The sequence below is a fragment of the Erpetoichthys calabaricus genome, chromosome 1 (genome assembly GCF_900747795.2).
Source record: "Erpetoichthys calabaricus chromosome 1, fErpCal1.3, whole genome shotgun sequence".
Classification (NCBI taxonomy): domain Eukaryota; kingdom Metazoa; phylum Chordata; class Cladistia; order Polypteriformes; family Polypteridae; genus Erpetoichthys; species Erpetoichthys calabaricus.
The window spans coordinates 34,531,470-34,556,318 of record NC_041394.2 but is presented as its reverse complement, the minus strand read 5'-3'; the positions used below and the strand labels follow the sequence as shown (position 1 = coordinate 34,556,318).

The following is a 24,849-nucleotide window of genomic DNA, read 5'->3' as shown; positions in this document are numbered from 1 at the left end:
AAAGATTACAATATGCAAGCTTTCGAGGCAACTCAGGCCCCTTCTTCAGGCAAGATGTAATCAACATCTAGTACTACAGTATTACTCAGTAAAGATTTTCCTCTTGAATATTTTGTTCATCGAGACCCAAAGTGTAATTTAAGTGTTCCCTTAATTTTTTTCAGCGGTTTACTAAAAACAAATATTAAACATTCAAGTAAAAAGAACATTAATGTGGTAATGTGCCTAGAAAGAACTAGAAGTGCATTTGTAATGTAGGTTGAAGAATCAATACCATGAAAAATGAATATTGAAGCAATTTCTAAAATGTTACTTGTTGATATGTTGATATTTTTAACAATCCCATCCCATACAGTAGGAAAAATCAAAGATACCTCCAATGCAAGCTCTTGAATCTGATGAAATAGTTCAATGTCTTTCTCGGACACAACATCGTGGTTTCCTACTGGCCTGTCACCACCCTCTTGACGATCCTCCCATAATTCATGATTGTCTACAGACAGGAAAAAAAAAAGTAAAATATTTTGATAACTGAATGATGCAAATAGTTATTTTAATGAATATATTAAAGTGAAAAACATTGAAAGACACCAATCTTGTTTGATGCTTTGATAAGTTCAATTTACGTAGCCCACAAAAACTTCAACTGGACCAACTTAAGATAAAGTTTGAAAAACAGAACTAAAAGCAATTTTCAGATTACTTTAGATTACATTAAATTAGATGAACTTTATTAACCCCAAGGGGAAATGTATATGAACACAGCTTCAGAAACATAAAAATGATACAGATTCACAGGTCTGTGACACTGTCGGGTATAACTAAGCACAATGATAGCCATTTCATTATTAGCAGAAAAAAGAAGGAATTGATCTAATGCAGGAATGTTTTACTCATGGAAAATTGGGTATAGCATGTTCATGAGAAAGTACACCCAGTGATCCAATAATAATATTTATTATTTGACTGATGCTTTTATCCAAAGAAACTTACAACTACTGAGATACAATTGGTTACATTTATTTTGTTTTCCCAATTGCAGCACTGAGTGAGTTGCTCATGGACACACATTGTCAGCAGCAGGATTTGAACCCACAACCTATATCCAAAGCCTTCACCACTACACACCACATTGCCTGCCAATAATATTAGTATATAACTAATAAATGCTACAAATATGTATACAGAAAAGCACTTGCATAGACAGAACTTCTGATACACCTGAATAACGAATGGCACTATAACTGACACCACCAGTGTCAGGTGAAGCCAGATAACACAACTAATCAATTTGCAGATAGTAAAATATATAATTACTGAACAGAAATTGCTAAAAGAACTTGAAGTATAAGCATTTAGTTTAGGATGTCGGGAAGAACCACTGAATTGCCAACACCAGCGGGCAGGTAAAATCCCCAGAGGTACTTTTTAGCACACCATGAGCCTATAGTTAAAAGTGCTATTAGACAGCACCTTTTGGAAGGGATTTTTCATGATGGCATCAAATTTTTCCCCCATCCTCATTTCCATAAATGTTAGCCTGTGATGGAGCAGGCTTTCCTGACAAGTTTGTTCAGGCATTGTGTGCCTTCTGAACTCAAAATGCTTCTTCAGAAGACCACAGAATTGTTACAATGGACTGGTAGAACATCTCTAGCATCTTGTTGCAAACATTCAAAAATCTGAGTCTCTTCAGAAAGTCTGCTACGGGCCTTCTTTTATAGGCCCACTGTTTTGTCAGACCAGTCCCATCTGCTGTTTATGTGAACCTCCAGGTATTTGTAAGCTCTGCACTACTTCTATGACCTCCCCCGAAAGGTGACTGATCTCAGGAGCTCTTTAACAAGCTGGAAATCCACCACAAACTCTTTTGTCTTGTTGATGTTGAGTTGCAGGTGGCTCTCCCTGCACCCCAAAACAAAGTCCTTCACAAGCACCCAGTACTCTGACTTGTCTAAATCACTACTACAGCCTATAATAGAACAGTCATCTGAGAATTTCTGTAGGAAGCAAGCACTGGTATTATACAGGAATTCTGTTGTGTGGAAGGTAAACAGGAAGGGACAACAGGACAGTCCGCTGTAATGCTCTCGCATTACAAACCAGCATTTGTGACATACAGTCCCTGACATAAAGACACTGGAAAAGTCAAATAAGATTATCCTAACGGTGCAGGTTGGCTTTGTCCAAGTAGGAGGCCCTGTAGAGCATGCAGATCAAAGCATCTTCCACACCTATACTGTATGTATTTGACAGGCAAACTACAGAAGATCAAGATGTTCGGAAACCAGGAGTTGAAACTATTTCAGGACCAGCCCCTCAAAGGTCTTCATGATGTATGAAGTAAAAGCAACTGCTCTGAAGCCCTTGTGACCACACAGGATGTTTTCCACAACTGAGGAACCTTCTGCAAACTAGATTTCAGTTGAGTATCATCTTAACACACTTAGTTACATTAACAATTTCTTTGTGGAAATGATACATACATATATACAGTATATGATTTCTGCTCTACTGTACATCTAAATGCTTGGCAATGATGTCAGCCTAAGATAGAGCCGAAAGAAGACAGCAAGTCAGGAGGCCTATACTATACTGAATAAATAAATACAAAGAGAAGCAGGAGAGACCAATCTGGCTTAACTAAAGAATGAGAATGCTCATTAAACCATTCATTAATTATTTTAATAAGAATTAGCAAAACAAAACAATTATTTAAAAAAAAGGCCACAAAAATATATATAAAAATAAACTCACCTCCTTGCCATTCTGACATGCTGGACTTGCTCCTTCCTTTTTTCCTTATCCGGTACTGCTCAGAGTAGTCTACTACCTCACCACGGGCTTTGCGACCGTCAGGTGATGGCGTAAAAAATTTGGTAAGGCCATCTATAAGCCCTTTGGTCTTCTTGTTAACTCTCAGCCCTGTGTCTTCTCCAAAGTCAAATAGATGGTGGTCATCCCCAGGATAACCCTCAGAGGAAGACGAACAAGGAGATGAAGGAGTAGTAGAAGAACAGCGATTAAATTTGGACAGCTTGTGCCTTCGCCCTCGACCAGGACCACTGCGCACTTTTTTGAATGGCCCTTTTGTCCTGCTAAAAGAAATATATCAAACAAACTGGTGAAATGACTAGTGAGATGACAACGATTCTATACAGATTATGTCATTTGTGCTAAGTAATGGAGGACTGAATGACTGATAATACTTAAGAGTGAAAGAGGGGATGTATTGAATAGAAGATGAGACATTTTAAAAGTAAAAAAGTGACAGAAAAGCTTTCAATCAAAAGCATTTCCAAAAGATAAATGGGTAAACATTAAGATTTGACTTTTTTATATTATTAGCCAAAATCAACTCAAAGTAGAGAACTTCATGAACCTGTTTTTGGGGCGACCTAGGGGAGTGGTGTAGCGTCTCTTGATTTGTGCGGCTTTTTTGTGCAACAGTTTTCTTCCCTTTTTCCGTGGTCGACAAATTTGACAGATCCACATTCCTAAAGAAACAAAGCAACATGAACATAATTAATCTAAAATGATACATTTATCTGATGAATGATTTTATACAAAGTATTACCTTATTTATTTACTATTGTCATATTATGCTTACCTTTGGGCATCCGTGTAAGTGGGGGGTCACAACACTCCATGTGAAAGCCACGGTCACATGAGTCACAGAAAAGCATATTATCCTGGAATAAAAAAATATGCATGTGATCTGGGGAAATTTAACAATAAAGTCTAAGAAACACGCCCGACATTGCAAATCTATCTTATTTCATATTCTGTTACCTGCTGTTTTATAAGTTTGATAAATGCATTGAATGTTTAGTGCCCTCCAGTGGTCAAAACTTCTCAAATAAAAACAAACCTCAGAGATCAGGCACAAGTAATTTTTGTTTTCAGCACATGCTAAACAAGATTTTTTTCCATCACAAAGTCACTAAGGATATCAGGTGAGAAAATACAATGCAGAAGAAAAATGCTAAATTTAAAATACAATGTGTATTTTTGAAATCTGTAATTCTGAAGGGCACTTCTTTCAAACTCAATGCTGCTATACAGGGTTTGTAATAGAGTTGTCATGAGACCAAAAATTTGAAACTTCGATACAAATGTATAGTATACAATGTAATTCAACAAAAACGTTTTTAAATAAATTGTAGACCTGCATGCACTAAAATCTTGACAATGACTGAAATAAATAATAGAAGTATTGTAATCATTTGTAAACAGTATACATTAAAAAAATGAAAAAAAAAATACAAATTCAAGAAAAAAAACACAATGTGGTCTTTTGTAAACAATTGTTTAGAAGAGTAAAAAACAAACAGACCACTAATACATTTAAATGATTTGTATAAATGCAACCTGTGCACACTGCATTTTTATGCAAGAAACTACGATGTCTTTGAACTCCAAAATGTTAAGAGGCTGTCATGTTCTTTTGTTGGGCTGCAAATGATGCCCAACATATTCTGAGCTGGAATTATATGAGCAGAGGAGTTGAGCAGTGAAAAGTTACAGCACCTTACATTATATAGTAAATGTGACGAAATACAGTTTTAAAATCGCAACTAATAAATAAAACAAAGTACAGCACTACAGCATGCAGACTTCACAGAGAGGGTTTAAAAAATCAAGGAAGCAATAGAGCCCTAATAAGTTAAAAGAATGTTGCCTCTGAATAAACAGAATAAAACTGGCCGACACGCAAAAATAACTGCAGACCCCTGTCTTGATCTGTTAAAAGTTTAACTGGCTCCAAAAAATGCTTTAACCTGTATAAAAAATGGATGTGACACCCCAACTTCAAAATGCCAAACGTTTATAGGTTTACACTTATTAATTTTTCTGTAATTTAAAAATAAGGTAACTCAAAATTTTTGTATGGACTCGCTTACAAATCTTGCATACATGCTTGCACATATCTTGTAGTTTTCCATCCCCAATTGCCACAAAACCAGGTATCTCCAGTAGCCCTCTTTCTCAGTTATGCATGTTAGTGAAAACTTGGACTCGGGTGTTAATAAGATGGCAACTTCATCAAACAGTGGATGAAAACGGGGCCACAACTCAAGCCATGGTGAACTTGAAGTGCATTCATAATGTAGGCTATAGAATCGATAACTATGAAAAATGCCTATTGAAGCAATTTTAAAATGTTAAAAATCAATATTTAAGATATTCTTACACTTTTGACAACCCTAGTTTGTAACTAAGCATGCTGCGGAATACTACACGTGGCCTGGGAAAAAATAAATGTTACTTCTGAGAAACCAGCCATCACCACCACTAACCATTCTAAAATGTATAGAAAATGTTAAACTTAGAAATTTAAATTGGGGTTCAGCTGTATTACAGAAACAAAGGTTATATGTGCACACAAAATCAAAATAGATAATAAAATCTTACAGTACTGCAAGATTAAGAAGGTAATGTAAACACAATCTGATAGTTTGGTTATACATGTATGTAAACACATTAAATAACAAATGTAGATATTTTACAAGCTCAAGTAGTATTTAGGTAGTAAGACTGTGCTACTAGACTCTGTCCTTGAGCAATTGTGACCCCTTTGCTAAGGAATGTTATGTAACGAAAGGCGCAATCATTTAAAGAAACAGCACTGCAAGTCTATACTTTCCAGGATATGTTTCTCATTAATGTAATGGACTCTTAAGTTTGGACATGCTTCCATAGTTCTGCTCAACCACAAACCGGTTGTTGTTACATAAATTGCTACTTGTTTCAAGTCTGTTTAGATTTTTGTTCAACTTCTGGAATAAGGTAAAGGTAACGTAACTTAGGAAGAATAACTGCAGGAGGAGATGACTTCTCTTACGGTGAGAGTAGATAATTTTTTAAAGCCTGTGTTGCGCACAATTTAAATCAAAGCGTTGTCTTTCAAAATATAAAAACACGTTGACTACTGTTATCCGATTTTACTTTCAGTAGTCTGCTGGATGCAGATGTGTGTTATAACAGAAACAGGCAAAGGTAAACTGACTTAACATCACTGGAACTTGGTGCCTATTTCTTAGCTTTTATGCATTCTTCATAACATGCAGCTACATTTTTTTGTATAAATGTTTGCATTGTAAAAAGGGACAATTCTCTTATTTTTTGTATGTAAACATCAGGGACCTCATGTATAAATGGTGCGTTAGCATGTTTCCACACTCACACTGCGAGGTATAAAAACTAAACTTGGCAGAAAGCCACACACATTCTCACTCCAGCACCCCACTTGCATACACACGTTTCTGCTCGGTTTTGCAAACTGGCAGCACCCAGCATCAAAGCAGTGCTACCATTCCTGTGTGGGTTCCCTTTCTTTTTTTAAATTCACATCCATGATGCGGGCTTTATCAAATACACTGAAATTAACCGGATATCGTTTATAAATTTAAGGCACATGATTATAATCAACCTGTAACAATATAATTGTGTAAGGAATGGCCAAGCTATTCCAAATACCACAGCTGCTTTATTGCTGTTACTCTCAGTGCACCACTCAAGAGTATTTGAACCCACTGTATCCGAATGTGTAATCACAGCCCTATAGCAGCAGATTGGAAAGCACTCCGGAGGGTTGTGTCAAGAGCACAGAGGATTCTTGGGATACAGCTTCCAGCTCTGGAGGACATTTATAGCACATGCTGCTTCAGGAAAGCCACGAGCATCTGCATGGATTCCACTCCGCCATGCCGTGCCATGCTATTTGAACTTCCCCAGTCCGGCAAACACTTGAGAGCCTTTCCTGCATGGACTTCGAGGCTCAGAAACAGCTTCATCCCAGGAGCTATGCACTCAATCAGTCCATCAAGTACTCCCGGTAGAACTGTTTGTAGTTATAATTACAATTACCTCATTATAACCTTGCACTACAGTTGTAATATAGCACAACCTGAGCCACTTTATGAACCATTTATACCATCTGCACAATATGTACATGTATATTGTACTTATGCGTTCATACTGTATATTTTTCAATTTTTATCACATTATTATGAATAATAGTTATTTTATATGACAATAAGTTTATGGAGGATTTGCATATTGAATCTCATTATACCATACAATGACAATAAAGGAATTCAATCCAATTCAATAGAAGAGAGTGTGTATTTACAGATGATGATGACTGACTTCTAAGTCAATTTAGATTTCCAAGAGCTATCCTCTTGGAGCTCTGTGCTTTAAAAAACTAGGATGAATACTTGATATCATTTTTATGATGAAATCCATTAAACTATGCATATTACATTTTACAGATAAACCGTTAACTTTATGTAAACCATGTATACTGTTAATAATTAAACATGTGGGGTACAGTGGCACAGCGGTAGAGATGAGCTGGCACCCCATCCAGGGATTGTTGCTGCCTCGCACTTGATGCTTGCTGGGACTGGCGTGACTCTGGATAGATAGATGGATGGAATAATTAAACACATCAAGAAGTTCGAGGCTCAATCCCGGACACCTCTGCTTTGAGTAGGGAGCTGCTCTTATTCTTACTATTGTAGAATAAAAACATACATTTGATTTTAGTCTGTAACAGCCAGTGTAAATTTATGGCACTTGTAAAGGTTAGCTTTTTTTTTTTTTATTTTTTATTATTCAGTTTTATTCTCTCAGTCACGTTCAAGCTCGCCCCGATCTAACACTGCGGTTTTCAAATAAAGACGTGATATAATAGAGGCGAACTCGGATGAGGATGAAGGTTCTACATTGGAGAAAGAGAACAGAAGCCCTCCCAACAAGATATATAAACTTACATATAAGATGGTTTTGTTATGTTTTGTGATGGTCTTTACATGAAAACCATGTATGTATTACTTATATAAAAGCCAAATTGAATGTTACTTATATTTATTTACTTATCTTCCTACAGCGTAAAGTCACAAGTAAACTGCAAAGCTTCCTGTATTTGATTGACACTGGCATGTTCACAAAGTACATGTGTACTGAATTGAGTTCAGCTGCAGGTGGAAGCTCCTGTTGCACACTACGCAACTGTGTTTGATCTTATTCAGGAAAAGATCCCAGTCACCCCACGGGAGAAAGACTTTCCAAGACTAAGGCCATAAAGCTTATGAAAACATTTCTGGACAAAGGCAGAACCATCACAACAGCTGCATGGAGCTTACAACTGCAGCTAAAGTCACTTCAGTACACAAGTACTTTGTGAGTATGACTGTGTCAATCAAGCAGAGGAAGCTCTGCAGTTTACTTGTGCCTTTACCTGTTGCTGTATCCAAATGGTGCCATCTTTCGCCTTTACGCCTAGTGCAGCTGCGTTGTACTTATGTGAGTGGACGTTTCTTGCAGTGAGTGCTTCTGCTCTCTTTCTCCAATATAGAACCCTCGTCCTCATCTGAGTTCACTAATGCTATAGCACGGCTTTATTTGAAAACAGTAGTGTCAGATCGGGGCGAGTGTGAACATGACAGAGAATAAAACGGAATAATAATAAATAAATAAATAAATGCTAACCTTTTCAAGTACCACAAATTTACACAGGCTATTGCAGACTCAAATCAAATGTATGTTTTTATTCTACAATAGTAAGAATAAGAGCAGTTCACTACTCAAAGCGTAGACGTCCGGGATTGAGCCACGAAATTCTTGATTACGAGTCAGCAGTTCTTACCGCTGCACCATCAAAGATTATTAAGGGCGTGTCAATGTCGCAAGTTAAGGGCTCGTTTATACTTCATGCTCAGAACGCGTATGCGCACGCATCATGGCTGCCACGCATTCTGACACGTCCTCTGAGCAGGTCCTCAGAAATTAATGTGATGTGTGCACGAGTTGAAGTACCAGCAAAAAGTCGGGGGGCATAATGTGATTAAATTTGGAACGTGACGTCAGAGGTTCTGTTTACTATCTACATGTGACAGAGAGCCGCTATGCGGATCCTAGTAGGTTCGATGTGCGTGCTTCGATGTTTGATGAATGGTTCAATATGGTGAACCATAATGCCGACATACAGATGCATCTGTGGTGCTTTTATATTCAAGCGTTGCAAATTCCCGATCGTAATAACACAATACATTTTAAAAGTCTCACATACCATCTTTTCTGCTGTCTTTCTTTTTTTTTTTTTGCAACTTCACAAAATTAAAGACATGGTGAAAAGGCGTATTTTGTGATTAAAGTGGAAATATCGGCTTTAATCTCGAAATGTCCACTTTAACCTCGTAGTTTACTTTATCATTAAAGCAGACCATCATAAACATCATCCCAGTTTTTAATCGCTACAAGCTTCTTGGACTTCTTCCTGACCTGACAGCAACGGCAAGCAGCAACAGATCACAATACAGAACACATTAAATGTATGATATTCCAATTCTCTGCAAATTTAGAATCCTTAGATTTATACTTGATATCACTTTCATGATGAAATACATAAAAGTATGTATGTTACATTTTACAAATAAATCGTTAATTTCATTTAAATAATGAATACTGTTAATAATTACACACATGGAGGTGACACAGTGGCGGAGCGTTAGTGCTGCTGTCTCATAGGGAGTCACGTCACTGGTATTCCCTGCTTTGAGTTTACATGTTTTCCTGCTGGGTTTCCACACTGTGCTCCGGTTTCCTTCCAAAGATATGCAGATTTGGTGACACTAAAATTACGCTAGTGTATGTGTGTGCTTGTATTCACCTTGCTATGAGCTGATGCCCTGTCTAGGGATTGTTTCTGCCTCGTGCCCAATGCTAGCTGAAATGGGCTCATCCCTGGATTGATGGATTTAATCAATACAGTAATCCCTCGCTACTTCGCGGTTCACTTTTCGCGGATTCACGACTTCACGGGTTTTTAAATACAAGTGATTGCCCGCCTATCGCGGAAGTTATGTTCCAGACCCATCAGCAACAGGAGAAAATCCGCGATATAGAAAGACCATATAAATAAATATTTTTATAGTTTAAGCCTTAAAATACCCATCCCACATGCTTTAAACACATGTAAACTTATAAAACACACTTTGTTAACACATATGATATGTGGATGTTGGGCTAAGGATATGAGTAACATCTCACTATTATAAAACATTTTAACTTCACGCAAGACAAGACAGTGAGACAGGAAAATTGGTGATGTACAGGCTTTTAAATTATTGACACGCAGAGCGACAAGCAGCACAAAGTCCACGTCTCCTTAGCGTTCATTCAGCTCCCCACCCCCTTGACAATGCGAAGTGGCAGGAGCGTACTGCGCTTCCGGGGAGGGGGGGTTTGAGCGAAGGTGCGTTCAGCTCTCACATACCCACACCCACCCACACACACTCCTCCTCCTTCTTCTTCCGAACGCGCAGAGCGACAAGCAGGCATTTTGGCAGAAGCAGCACAAAGTCCATTTCTGCTCAGCGTGAGTTCAGCTGCCCCCCTTCACAAAGCGAGTGCAGACGCATTGACGTCTGATCGCAGTGTGCAGTGTTGGTCTGAGGTGTTTAAGAATGTAGAAAGTGTTTAAGAGCATAGGAAGTGTTTATAAGAGTGTGGGAAAGGTTAACAAGAGAGTGAGAAAGGTTTATAAGAGTGTGGGAAGGGTTTATAAAGCCTTAAAATATGTATAAACTAGCAAAATACCCGCGCTTCGCAGCGGAGAAGTAGTGTGTTAAAGAGGTTATGAAAAAAAAGGAAACATTTTAAAAATAACGTAACATGATTGTCAATGTAATTGTGTTGTCATTGTTATGAGTGTTGCTGTGTTTTATATATATAAAATACACACACACACATATAAACATATATACACATATACATATACACATATATATACATATCTACATATATATATATATATATATATATATATATATATATATATATATATACAGTGGTGTGAAAAACTATTTGCCCCCTTCCTGATTTCTTATTCTTTTGCATGTTTGTCACACAAAATGTTTCTGATCATCAAACACATTTAACCATTAGTCAAATATAACACAAGTAAACACAAAATGCAGTTTTTAAATGATGGTTTTTATTATTTAGGGAGAAAAAAAATCCAAACCTACATGGCCCTGTGTGAAAAAGTAATTGCCCCCTTGTTAAAAAATAACCTAACTGTGGTGTATCACACCTGAGTTCAATTTCCGTAGCCACCCCCAGGCCTGATTACTGCCACACCTGTTTCAATCAAGAAATCACTTAAATAGGAGCTGCCTGACACAGAGAAGTAGACCAAAAGCACCTCAAAAGCTAGACATCATGCCAAGATCCAAAGAAATTCAGGAACAAATGAGAACAGAAGTAATTGAGATCTATCAGTCTGGTAAAGGTTATAAAGCCATTTCTAAAGCTTTGGGACTCCAGCGAACCACAGTGAGAGCCATTATCCACAAATGGCAAAACATGGAACAGTGGTGAACCTTCCCAGGAGTGGCCGGCCGACCAAAATTACCCCAAGAGCGCAGAGACGACTCATCCGAGAGGTCACAAAAGACCCCAGGACAACGTCTAAAGAACTGCAGGCCTCACTTGCCTCAATTAAGGTCAGTGTTCACGACTCCACCATAAGAAAGAGACTGGGCAAAAACGGCCTGCATGGCAGATTTCCAAGACGCAAACCACTGTTAAGCAAAAAGAACATTAGGGCTCGTCTCAATTTTGCTAAGAAAACATCTCAATGATTGCCAAGACTTTTGGGAAAATACCTTGTGGACTGATGAGACAAAAGTTGAACTTTTTGGAAGGCAAATGTCCCGTTACATCTGGCGTAAAAGGAACACAGCATTTCAGAAAAAGAACATCATACCAACAGTAAAATATGGTGGTGGTAGTGTGATGGTCTGGGGTTGTTTTGCTGCTTCAGGACCTGGAAGGCTTGCTGTGATAGACGGAACCATGAATTCTACTGTCTACCAAAAAATCCTGAAGGAGAATGTCTGGTCATCTGTTCGTCAACTCAAGCTGAAGCGACCTTGGGTGCTGCAACAGGACAATGACCCAAAACACACCAGCAAATCCACCTCTGAATGGCTGAAGAAAAACAAAATGAAGACTTTGGAGTGGCCTAGTCAAAGTCCTGACCTGAATCCAATTGAGATGCTATGGCATGACCTTAAAAAGGTGGTTCATGCTAGAAAACCCTCAAATAAAGCTGAATTACAACAATTTTGCAAAGATGAGTGGGCCAAAATTCCTCCAGAGCGCTGTAAAAGACTCATTGCAAGTTATCGCAAACGCTTGATTGCAGTTATTGCTGCTAAGGGTGGCCCAACCAGTTATTAGGTTCAGGGGGCAATTACTTTTTCACACAGGGCCATGTAGGTTTGGATTTTCTTTTCTCCCTAAATAATAAAAACCACCATTTACAAACTGCATTTTGTGTTTACTTGTGTTATATTTGACTAATGGTTAAATGTGTTTGATGATCAGAAACATTTTGTGTGACAAACATGCAAAAGAATAAGAAATCAGGAAGGGGGCAAATAGTTTTTCACACCACTGTATATATATATACATATACACATCCACATATCAACATATATATACACATATATACACACACACACGCTTTATGGGTGATGATTGTTTTACTCTTTTTATGTTTATTTTATTTTATTGTAGAATCAACTCGTATCTGCGCACAGCAGGGCAGCCGTGGGCGGATGCGTATGGTGTATTCACTCCATGTTTTCGTGCATTGCGCTGTCAGTGGTATTTTGATAAAAGAATTTGAACAACATATAAGAAGCGTATAAATTATTAAACAGTAAAACATTAACATTTAAGAAGTAAAGTTACATTAAGTACTACTGCAGTGCCTTCGGGTATACCTCATTTTTTGTTTGCCCATTACATGCTTAAATGTATACATTTTTTGGTGCACCTACCCGAGAACACGCGACATATAACCGAGCATGGGAGAAGCATGGATTTTAAACACGCGTTGAGTTCATCTGCTGGTCTCCGTCGTGGAAGAACTGGTAATGTTTGAGTAAAATCTACAGCGAGTAAAACGACATTACCTCCTATTTTTTTTTTTTTTACGATCTCTGAGATCTTGCTTTTTTCGGTTCAAGGCTTCATAAGCTCTTTTATGTTGTATGGTGTACTTATCCCAAACCATCATCTTTGAATGTTGCAAGACTTTCGCCTTGTATGTAGATCGGGGTAATTACATTCATTGCATTCCTAGTCTGAATCACAATCTGATTGTATGGGTGGTTACCTGGCACTGTAGGGTTGCCACCCGTCCTTTAAAATACGGAATCGTGCCGCGTTTGAGAATGAAATTGCGCGTCCCGTTTTGAATCAATACTGGACGGGATTTATCCCGTATTTTTTTTATCATTTTTTTTTTAAAGCAGCGTCTCATGCAAATCATCCCACACGCATTTTATGAAGATGCCTCCTTTCCTACTTTTGATTGGGTAATACTTGATGTCATCGTTAGTTTGATTGGTGTTTTTAACTGTCCAGTGAGGAGGGCGTGTCTTTTAAGTACAGTGTGCAAAGTGTTGGCACTGAGATGTGGCGTCAGCGCCATAGTTGAAGCCCCTAACGTTGCGGTCAGCAAGTCGGCTAACATCCGCCATGTGCCGTCTTTCAGTTGCGAGAAGCAGATCATAGAATGGTTGAAACTGTTGCCCCTAACGTTGCGCCACGGCGTGTGGTTCGTTTATACCTCGTGTCTTCTCATTAAACTTTTATCTCGCGAATATGTTATTGCAATCCGCAGCGGGAGCGTTTCTATAAACTTAATTTAAACTTACGTTTTACACCGTGCTTTGTTTCCCTTATGAACATGCTTGTATGCTTAACTCGGTCCGTTCTGAATTGTTTAATTAATTTTTTGCTCTTCGCTGTTTGCGGCTGTTCCTCCATTTCCCCCTACTTCGTTCTTTTATCTCGCGAATATGTTATTGCAATCCTTAATGGGAGCGTTTCAATAAACTGATTGAAAATAGTTTTGCATTTACCTTTTTAGTAAAAGGCGAGCTTTTAAGCCTGAGAAATCACCCCGTAAATACACACGTTTAATTGGACATGTGTTAATATGTATGGTTACACAGTATTAAAAGACAGTGAACAACGTCAGTTACCTTTGTTCCCGCGTTTGATAAAAGGTGAGCTTTTAAGCCTGAGAAATCACCCCGTAAATGCACACGTTTCATTGCACATGTGTTAATATGTATGCTTACACAGTATTAAAAGACAGTCAAAAATTAACGTCATTTACCTTCGTTCCCGCGTGCGACTCGTGCTGTAAATCTCTTCCTTGTTTTTAGTTCAGGTGATTACGTAGGAGGCGTGATGACGCGATACGTGACTCCGCCTCCTCCATTACAGTGTATGGACAAAAAATATGTTCCAGTTATGACCATTACGCTTTGAATTTCGAAATGAAACCTGCCTAACTTTTGTAAGTAAGCTGTAAGGAATGAGCCTGCCAAATTTCAGCCTTCCACCTACACGGGAAGTTGGAGAATTAGTGATGAGTGAGTCAGTCAGTCAGTGAGTGAGTGAGTGAGTGAGTGAGTCAGTGAGGGCTTTGCCTTTTATTAGTATAGATAATAAAATAAATATAGGTCGCTACTTCGCGGATTTTCACCTATCGCGGGGGGCTCTGGAACGTAACCCCCGCGATAGGTGAGGGATTACTGTAAATATCCTTTTCAGAGATACTGCGGCAAGGTGTCATTGGAATTTAATGGGTGTTCCAGGCAATTCACAACACAGGGAAGCCAGACCTGTTCTCACCGTGATAATATCTCACACTGCCACCTGGTGGATTCCTCCAGATTTACATAAAGTACTCGTGCAAATATAAACAGTAAAACGCTTGCGTAGCAGGAGCGTCTGCTGCAGCATACGTCGTGCCGCGTGAAGTATAAACCCAGCCTAAAGCGAGTTCTTTTTCTGCAGTTATATTCTTGAATAAAAGTGCACTTGTTTTGTTATACTTGTCTCTTTTATGAAAGTGTTTATTTGATATTTGGGTTTCACACATTATACACTTCATGTCTAAATTTTGTCCATTATTACTAAAACATGAAAACTGTTTCTGTTTTAACAATGTTTTTACATAAATTGTTGTAGACACAGAAAACACATGAAATGCATGTATTCCAAATAACGATATATTATTTACCCTATACAACTCCCTGCAACTCACACACAGGTAAACTTGAGCTGAGAGAACTTTCTGTCCTTTCTGCATTGGTGGGTGGATGGGATAACAGGCTGCTTGCTGCTTGTGTTGATCGACCCATTTACAACACAAAAGACGCTGATGAAGATGTGCGAATGAATTTATTTGGGCCTGGATTACGAGTTTTTTCGCAGGCTTTGGTAATTCTAGTGTTAATACATGCTTTAATGCATTTCATCATGAAAACTATATCACAGTATTCTAAAATGTTCAGAGAGCTGTAATATCATGAATGTAATGTAGTCTGTGTGGAGATCAGTGCTGCATGCCCGTCGGTATAAAAGAAAGCCCGTTTAAGAATCACATAATGATTCACACATATAGAACACATAGAATACGAAGCATTTAGCATGCTAATTTAGCTATGATAGGATTTGAGAAACTAATAAACTCAACATCGATTTGAAGATGTTTACGACATTCTACTTTAATGACAAAATAAACTATGAGATTAAAGTGAAAATTTGAAGATGGAAGTCGACATTTTCTACATTTTTTTTCTTCACTGTTTCCCCCTTTTTTTCGGGCACTGTACGAGTTTCTGAACTTGAACATTCGAATGTCTCCACCACTCTATCATTCGCTCAACTTGTTTTTGTTGTTAATACCACTGCTTAAGCCAACAAATAGTACATTTTTCCTTGCCGCCACTTTGCATTTGCTGAAATTCTTCTTTTTTCTTCATGCTTTTGCCATTGTCTTTTTACAAAATGCTGAACTTAAGGGGCTATTTACATTGATTTGCATATTCAAACAGGTGTAATTCTAGGAGGAGTCGGGGTGGGGGTGCAGGCGCAGGCATGTGCATTACTTTTCACACTGGTTGCATCGTTTTGTGTATCTGTATTTTTTTTCTGCATATACACATTTCCACTTTTGTCCATACGCCATGTTTTAATGTGAATTCTACACACTGAATTATGCATGAGGCCCCAGGTGATCTAGGTTCAGCAATACCTATACTTTAATTTTTCTAGAAGTTTTTCAAATGAGAAATCTGAAGTACTAAATAGAATCCACAATTAATTTTTCTTTAATTTTCTAATATATGATTAATTATGCAGCCCCAATTTCAGTGTGGATTGAGTTTATGTTTGTGGCTTTACTTTAAGTACAAAGAAACTAACAAAAGTACAATCACTGGTAATCTGCTCTACTCAGGTAAATTGAGGATAAAACCATTATGAAAATTTTAAGCAAACAAATGCTGTTTTTATTTATACAAAAACCATATCACAAAACACTCGCTCAAATGGACACTGTGAGAAATGTTTTGTCTACAGTCACAGAGATCTACAATTTCTCTCTGTAGTCAGCTCTGGATATATGGAGTACTTACGGCATTTTTACCCTGATCCTGACAGGAACTACAAGTTTTGCATTCTATGCATTGCCACCGTAATGCTTTGACCCGAGCTGTCAACTCCGAAGAAAACTTTAGACATGAAGGGTGACCTGCAAAGACAGTCAACAAAATGAACAATTAATATTTTTTAAGGAGAAAGTGGTAAAATTGACTTGAGATAAATTTGGTTTTAAAATTGGAAGTAACTGAAATTAAACTATAATTTTTACACCTTTAAATGTATAATTTATGGCACATAACAGTAAAATCAAAGCAGTGATTAACCACAATGTAAATTATTAATATCTGAACTGGAAACTTATTTTAAATGTTAAAAAGCAAGATTAGATTATGTACATACCACTATTGCCACAATCCACACATGAGATGAGTTCTTCTGGTTTCTTCTCACGGTTATGTTCTTTTGTGCCAAGACAAAAGCTACATATGGGGATTGGCTCTGCAACAGGCTGATAAAAAAAAAAATACAATTAGAAATAAAATAAAAACAGACAGATACTGTCAGACCAGTTAAAATTGTTTAAAGTTTTTCACCTTTGGACATACTCTTTGTTCCCAATCAAGTAATGGATGTGCTAGACTACCTTCGTAAGGTGCTACGCAATTATGCTTTTTGGCAAAAAAAAAAAAAAAAAACAAGAACTATAATCAGAGATGCATAAATGGGGTGGCATAGAGAAAATTTCAGGACTTTAACAAGTGAACTCACACCATGATGGCTAAAAAATATATTATAAACATGCAAACTATTCATAAAACAGGCAAACAAGTGAAACTCATTATAACCATTAAATATTTTTATAATGTCCACAGATCTTGGCATTGTGCTCATAGATATCACAATCAAGACAATCAAATCATAGCCTCCTTCACATATTTAACTCCAGAAAAACAAGCTTTAAACGTTGAATTTTTTTCAACATGAAAAAATATTTGTAACAGAAACTTGAAAACAACAAAACATCAACAAAACTACAGTAGGAAAGTTATGTCTAGTGTCCAGTGCTATACTGATGCAGATTTAGTAAATGTCCTTCATATATGTTTTGAAACAGTCACCAACACAAAGCAATCAGGAAATTAGAAGAGTTAGTGTTTGCACACTTTTCTTATATTTTTTCAGTTGTTTGCACATAAGAAGACTGCATGTCAGTGTTATACTTGCATGAGCAATATGCCCATTGTGTTACTGTAGGCTACCACAACACAAGGTTTACTTAATTCCACATTTCACCTAACACAAACAACAGTTGCTGCATTGTAAACAATGTTTGGAGGGCAAATATTTTTCTTAACCTTCTACTTGATTGCAATTATTTTGCCTCTTTTCTACCCCCAACAAAGCTACTAGCACCATAGTGCATATCACAGAGGTTTGGTCATACAGTGCCGTAAACATCAGTTTCACAATCCATGTTAATGTGTGATGACCAATTTGCACTGTAATTTCTATTGCATAATTCAACTAATGGTTCAGTCTAAGGCTGTTTTAAAAATGGCTTTGCAGCTTCTCATTTACACGCATTTATGATTTTGTTGAAGACTCTGCCCCACTCATAAATATTCAAGAGTTACCACGGACTAACAGAAGGCATAGAAAAATACAAGATTTTTTTTTCATTATGATGTTACCTCAGCCACAAGATGATGGCAGCAGAATACTATCCCACCCATTATTTAGGATTAATACTCTATCTCGGAACAATTGGTTAACTCCAGTACTACTCGGGATTAATCACAATACATAGAACTTCATGCCTGAGAGATGCTTGGCATTAACGCCAAGGTGGTTAAATTGAGGAAAAAAAAAAAAAAGAGCTACATATGTGAAAAACACATTCCTTTGTGTGTCAAGAGCAGTGTTTATTACTTAAATTACTATAATCTTTTGTCAAAACTGCAGAAAAACAAACACTATACACTTCTGTTCGTCAAACTTAACTGTACCTAAGAAGACGACAACACCACAGCTGATCAGGCCGAAGTATATATTGTATGGTTAGATTTTAAATAAATGAAAAGGTAGCACTGGAAACAACAAAGTACCACAATCTATAAACGTCTACAGCAGGACCAAACAATGCAATGATGTGTAGAAAGCTATTCAGATGCGGGACCACAACAGAAAATTATTTTCCCATTTTAAAATACACCAACATACCACTTTGTAAAATATATTAAAGGCTTACTAAACTAGAGACCCCAGCAGGTACACTTGTTTTATCCACAGAAAAAGTTAAGAGCTCTGACAGATTCAATCATAACTTGTGAAAATAGACAAGCCATAAACGGGATTATAACAAAAAGGATTCTGGTTACAGCACCGGACAGCTAATTCTTCAGAGCCGTTACGTTTATGCATGTGTTACATTTTCTCACTTCATATAATCATCAGAAAGAATTCAAATGCCTCTCTGGTATTGCAATACAGTAATACACTTGAAGCTTCACTTTTAATTCCAAATTTTTATATAAGTACTGTCTGGCCTTTGCTTCCATGGATTCAATGAGCCACAGACTGAAAATGTTTGGGGGGACGGATATCCAGTAGGGTCTTGATATGTCATGTAATTTGCCTAAAGCAGACAGTGCAAATTCAGGTAACTGACATTAGTCATCAAATGTTAACTTAAGTCGTTTTTTTTAAATATCAAATGTTTTTTTGAAGTATGCTTCATGTATTAGTGCCCATGATGTAAATAGCTATAATACCATCAAATCACCTATTGCACCAAAACAATGGTATGCTTTAAATTTTAGAAGAATTTAAATAACTAGACATGCTACTTATTGGTGAACAGTTTTATATCTCTGTGAACATTCCAGAATAATTTGCATGGTTACATGATGCTCTTGTAAGGCAGCATACACAGTACAATGTTCTCCCCAGAAATGCTTTCCAGCCGGGTGGCATGAAAAAGGGCGGGATGGGGAAATTTGGATGTGGGGAAAATTAAATCTGTACTATTCTTATTAGTTAATTATTATTAATTATTTTCCAATGCTCAATATGACTTACTTTTTTAAGGTTTGACACAGAGTAGAGCCGCTGCTCCTCCGCATCGAGAGGAGTCAGATGAGGTGGCTCGGGCATCTGATCAGGATGCCTCCTGGACGCCTCCCTGGAGAAGTGTTCCGGGCACGTCCAACCGGGAGGAGGCCCCGGGGAAGACCCAGGACATGCTGGAGGGACTATGTCTCCCGGCTGGCCTGGGAACGCGTCGGGATTCTCCCGGAAGAGCTAGAAGAAGTGGCCGGGGAGAGGGAAGTCTGGGCATCTCTGATCAAGCTGCTGCCCCCGTGACCCGACCTCGGATAAGCGGAAGAGAATGGATGGATGGATGGATGGATGGTTGGATGATGGATGGATGGATGGATGGATGGATGGATGGAGGTTTGACACTTGTTCCACAATATTTTTATTAAATTTAAGAAGCATCCATTTCAGGATCCTGCAACCCTAACAAAAATTTTAAATAACAATTGTTATGACATAAACCAAGAGGCACAAGTATTGTCGCTGTCGGGAAGAAAAGTGAAAACAATGGACAAAAAAATGTATGGGAAACCTAATGAAGAAAAATTTTAAAATATTCTTCAAAGCCAACTTGCACATGCAGAAGGTGACTTCAGTTAAATATTTATTCTTCTTTTCTTCCAAGAAGCCCAGTTGTCTGCAGCTTTCCCATAATCAAAGTCCCCAGGATCTGGGCCTTCCATGGAGATCAGCATGAGATTATTTAGAGTGCTTTGATTCATGCGATTTCTCAAACATGCCTTGATCCTTTTAAGGGCAGAAAACCCCCTTTCACATTCAGCTGTGCTCACTGGGATCACTAGCCCAACATGAGCTAGTTTGGCTTAATTTGGAAACGACTCTTTGAGCTCTGATGTCATTGCCATTTTTAGTAAAATCTGTTTTGGACTGAAGTCTTTGTATGATTGACTTCTGATCATTTTTGACACAACTGTCCATTCTTGCCTGCTACTTTCAAATTTTACCATTTTTGGAGTAATGATCGAAAAGAATTTCAGCAGATTCACTTGAATCGTAAGTTTCTGCATTGAAAACTTTTGAAAAGCTGGGAATAACTGGCATGTCAGGGAATCTTGCATCTAGGTGCTTGACAACTGTCTCTAGGTATTTATCATATATTGCAGTTTTGAATGACATTACATCACTCTGTGTATAAACAATGCGGAGATCTGACCATTCTTCTGCCAGACAATGATGAAGGCTTTGAAAATATCTCCGAAGAGTGTCTTTCAACTCCATAATGGACAATTTTGTGGCAAGCAAAATTGGCTCAATTTCAGTAAGATTGACATCTTGCCTTTGCCAAGCCTTAGATAAGTTGGACAGCAAAGGTAATACGTCTGAAACCATCATCAGAGAGGAAACAAAATTGTACGTTTTAATACATCTGCTTAATACTTCAGCTGTGATGTCATTTTGTTCAGTGGCCTCTCTTTCCAGCGCAGCTATGACACTCATCATACACTGTCGTAGTGACTGTGTCATGAGACAGCCATCTGTTGTCACTGGTCATTTTCAGCTTAATCTGGGGAATGTTCAGAATATTATGATTTCTGTTAAACCAGCCATCCTAACTGAAGAATTTTGGGAGAAATAGAACAGCTGCCTTAAGATGTTGTCAGTTTTGCTACATAAGGTACAGCAGCTGCTGCTTGGGCACTTGCAAGGGCCAATAGGTGGTTTACACAGTGGCAGTTGACCAAGAGTCCAGGTGTTTGATCTTTAAGCAGTTTTGCCACACGTTTCTGTTTCCCACTCATAACAGCCACTCCATCTGACCCTAGTCCAACCAGATTAGCAGTTTTCAAGCCTAGAATGTCCATAGTCTCACTCAGTGTGTTGGTTATAGTCTCTGCTTTGCCATCAATCATATTGCGGGTTGAAACAAAACTAATTTTGACCTCTTTAGTGACCTGGAAAACATATTTAATGTAAAACAATTAATTATTTACAACTGAGATGTCTGTGGTTTCATCACAAAGAACACTGAAAAAATTTTCAGCATGTATATTTTTCAGTATGTTAGACTTAATTTCTGATGCTAAAGACATCCAGCAGCTCTTGCATTATTCTTTCAGAGGTGTAATGTGCATTTTTACGAACACTGAGATGTTGTAAAAAGGAACAACCCATTTCTTTACAGTGTTCCAACAGCTTTTCAAACAACGTTGTATGTGGTAACTCATTTTTTGCCAACCAATACATGGATCTTAAAGGTCACACAAAGGCATCTAAGTTATTTAACACAGATACAGATCTTTCAATTTGACCCGATTCCAGTTTCCTCTAGTACACACTTTCCTAAAAGGTCAGCAGAAGACTCAATGTGCGTCTTACTTTTTTTTCATGGTCCAGCAAGTTTTCTTTTCGAATTCTTGTGCACGGCACGTTTACCCAAGGTAACTCCATTCTTTGGGGGTGTTTGTTTGAATATTTCATGTACAATGAGCACCACATACCATTTTCTTTGACCATTAGCCAGTCAAAATCTTTACACCATTGTTTGTTGATGCCAGATAAATGGTTCTTAGATTTATCAATTGGCAGAGTGTGTGCTGAAGAGATTTCCCCTGATGGACCAGCCTCTGCAATGTCATTGTCTGAAATTGCCACATCAGGAGTTGACGCTGCACCTTCATTAGTTTGTGGCGTCTCTTTTCTGAAATATCTGAGCAGTGTTGTTTTCTGAACACATTTTTTTACTCATGTTGGTAAAACATTTGGAAAAAACTAGAAGTACCCATGAACAAGAATTTTGAGTGGGAAAGTGGAAGCCTATTGAATATTCAATGTACACTTGCACTATGACAGGGCAAGATATGAACAAAAAAAGGAATAACAGATGGGTCACTTTAACAAAACCCTCAGCAATTCAGTGACAAAACTTTTGCTCAGGACACAGTGTGTGCTGCAAGGGTTTCTGCACACTTTTTGCAATATGGACACAGGTCCAAATATGAGCAAATATATGAACGGAAGATGGGGTCACATTAACAAAACCCTCAGTATGAGCAAATATAAAAATGGCAAACAGAACACACCTAATGCTTAAACAACTGTATATATATTGGTTTGCTACGTACTGAACAAGAAGAGAGCAGCTGTACGCTTAGCAGCACTACACAGACTGCACTGACACTGAGAATAGAGACGTCACTTTCTGACGCCCTTTTTTCTGATATCTGACAGGCTGATTCCACTAGTCTTTTTTTTAATCAGAGACGTCACTTTCTGACGCCCTTTTTTCTGATATCTGACAGGCTGATTCCACTAGTCTTTTTTTTAATCAGTCTTCCTCTTGCCTGCCCACCTCCATACCCTCTTTGCTTATGAACTGCCGTTCCGCCCCCCCCTATTAGCATGTACAGCCTCCTCTCGCCCATTCACCCCCTCATACTCCTTGCTACTGTATTAAGCTGCTACGCCCCCGTTATTACCATGTACAGCCCCCTCTCGAAAGCTCACCTCCCCATACTCTTTGCTTGTGAACTCCGCTCCGCCTCATCCCCGCTATTAACTTGTTCAGCATTGAGTGATCGGAAATATCCCGCCCTGCACCCCTCCCCTTGCCACTTGCGATCCTGCTTCTAAACTATTTTCCCACCCGCCCGCTCATCCCTTGCCATCTCTGCAGATCATTAGATCTGCCTGTGCCTGTAGATCTGCGGCTGTCATCTCGCAGTGTTAGCCGGGTGCTCAACTAAATTAGCTGGGCAGAGCGCTTAGCTAAAAGACGCTAGGGAGAACACTGCAGTACATCTAATGATAAAACTCCTGAGAACAGCTACTAAACTGACTTCACCACATCCTCAGCATTTTACCTGTGCATCACTCGGGCTATAAAAACATTGCTAGTGTTAGTATCAAGCATCACTAAGGCAACTGTATAGACGTGTCTCAGATAAGCATCAGGCCGGGTTTATACTTGCTCCTATGTGCTCCTACAGACACTTCTGCGTTGTACTGCTTATACCTGCACACATACTTTAAATAAATCTGGGAGATTCCACCAGGTGGCAGTACGAGATATCATCAAAGATGGAAAACGTTCAGCTTCACTGTGTTGTGAATTGCCTGAAACATCCATTAAATTCCGAGGACACCTTGCCACAATATCTCTGAAAAGGATGTTTAATGATTAGATCCATTAATACAGGGATGCACCCATTCCAGCAAACATCGGGCATAACACCAAAACAATCCCTGGACAGGGGATTGAACAAAAGCACACACATACACTAGCGTCATTTTAGTGTCACCAAACCCCAAACCTTCATGTCTTAAAGGAAACCGGAGCACACCTTGAAAACTCACCAGGAAAACATGTAAACTCTAGGCAGGGAACACCATGAACGTGACTCCCTGTGAGGCAGGAACTACCGCTCTGCCACTGTGTCGCCACCACATGATTAATTATTAACAGTATTTATTATTTAAAGGAAGTTAACAAATTATCTGTAAATGTAACATACATACTTTACTTTAATGCATTTCATCATGAAAGTGATCTATAATAATAAAAGGCAAAGCCCTCACTGACTGATTCACTCAGTCACTGACTGACTGACTCACTCATCACCAATTGTCCAACTTCCCGTGTAGGTGGAAGGCTGAAATTTGGCAGGCTCATTCCTTACGGCTTACTTACAAAAGTTAGGCAGGTTTCATTTCAAAATTATACGCGTAATGGTCATAACTGGAACCTCTTTTTTGTCCATATACTGTAATGGAAGGCAGCAAGATGGCCGTAGGAGACTGAGTTGCGTGTCGCGTCATCACGCCTCCCACGTAATCACGTGAACTGACTGTGAACTCAGTACGTAGAAAAGAAGGAGGAGCCCCAAAGAGCGCTGAAGAAAACACTCATTACACAATTGACAAGGCAGCGAAACAATAAGAAGCGAATGAGTGACGCACACAAGCATCTTCATAAGACACGAGGTATAAAAAAGCACGGTGTAAACCGTAAGTCTAAATTAACTTTATAGAAACGCTGCCGTTTGTAATACCATATTCGCAAGATACAAGTTCAATGAGAAGACACGAGGTATAAAAAAGCACGGTATAAACCTAACCTTAAATTAACTTTATAGAAACGCTCCCGCTGCCGTTTGCAATGCCATATTCGCGAGATACAAGTTTAATGAGAAGACACGAGGTATAAACGAGAGTTTGCATCACTTTGTAACAGAGTTAAAATTGCTGTAGCGAGAAACTTTTAACTGCCGGGTCTTAGCTAACATTAAATAAACCCGTGGACATCGC

General features: G+C 38.4%; 1 protein-coding gene across 2 annotated transcripts in view; it reads right to left on the bottom strand.

Moving 5' to 3' along the window:
- The window catches only part of kat6a (K(lysine) acetyltransferase 6A), a 215,572-nt gene that overhangs the window by 55,534 nt on the left and 135,189 nt on the right, over positions 1-24,849 (bottom strand). For both annotated transcript variants that reach the window (XM_051936186.1, XM_051936185.1), the window contains exons 3-8: positions 16,888-16,996; positions 16,521-16,636; positions 3,611-3,692; positions 3,383-3,497; positions 2,758-3,098; positions 375-493 (exon numbers count right to left, since the gene is read on the bottom strand). In XM_051936186.1, coding sequence (XP_051792146.1) covers positions 375-493; positions 2,758-3,098; positions 3,383-3,497; positions 3,611-3,692; positions 16,521-16,636; positions 16,888-16,996 — 882 coding nt within the window. The remainder of the gene's footprint in view (positions 1-374; positions 494-2,757; positions 3,099-3,382; positions 3,498-3,610; positions 3,693-16,520; positions 16,637-16,887; positions 16,997-24,849) is intronic.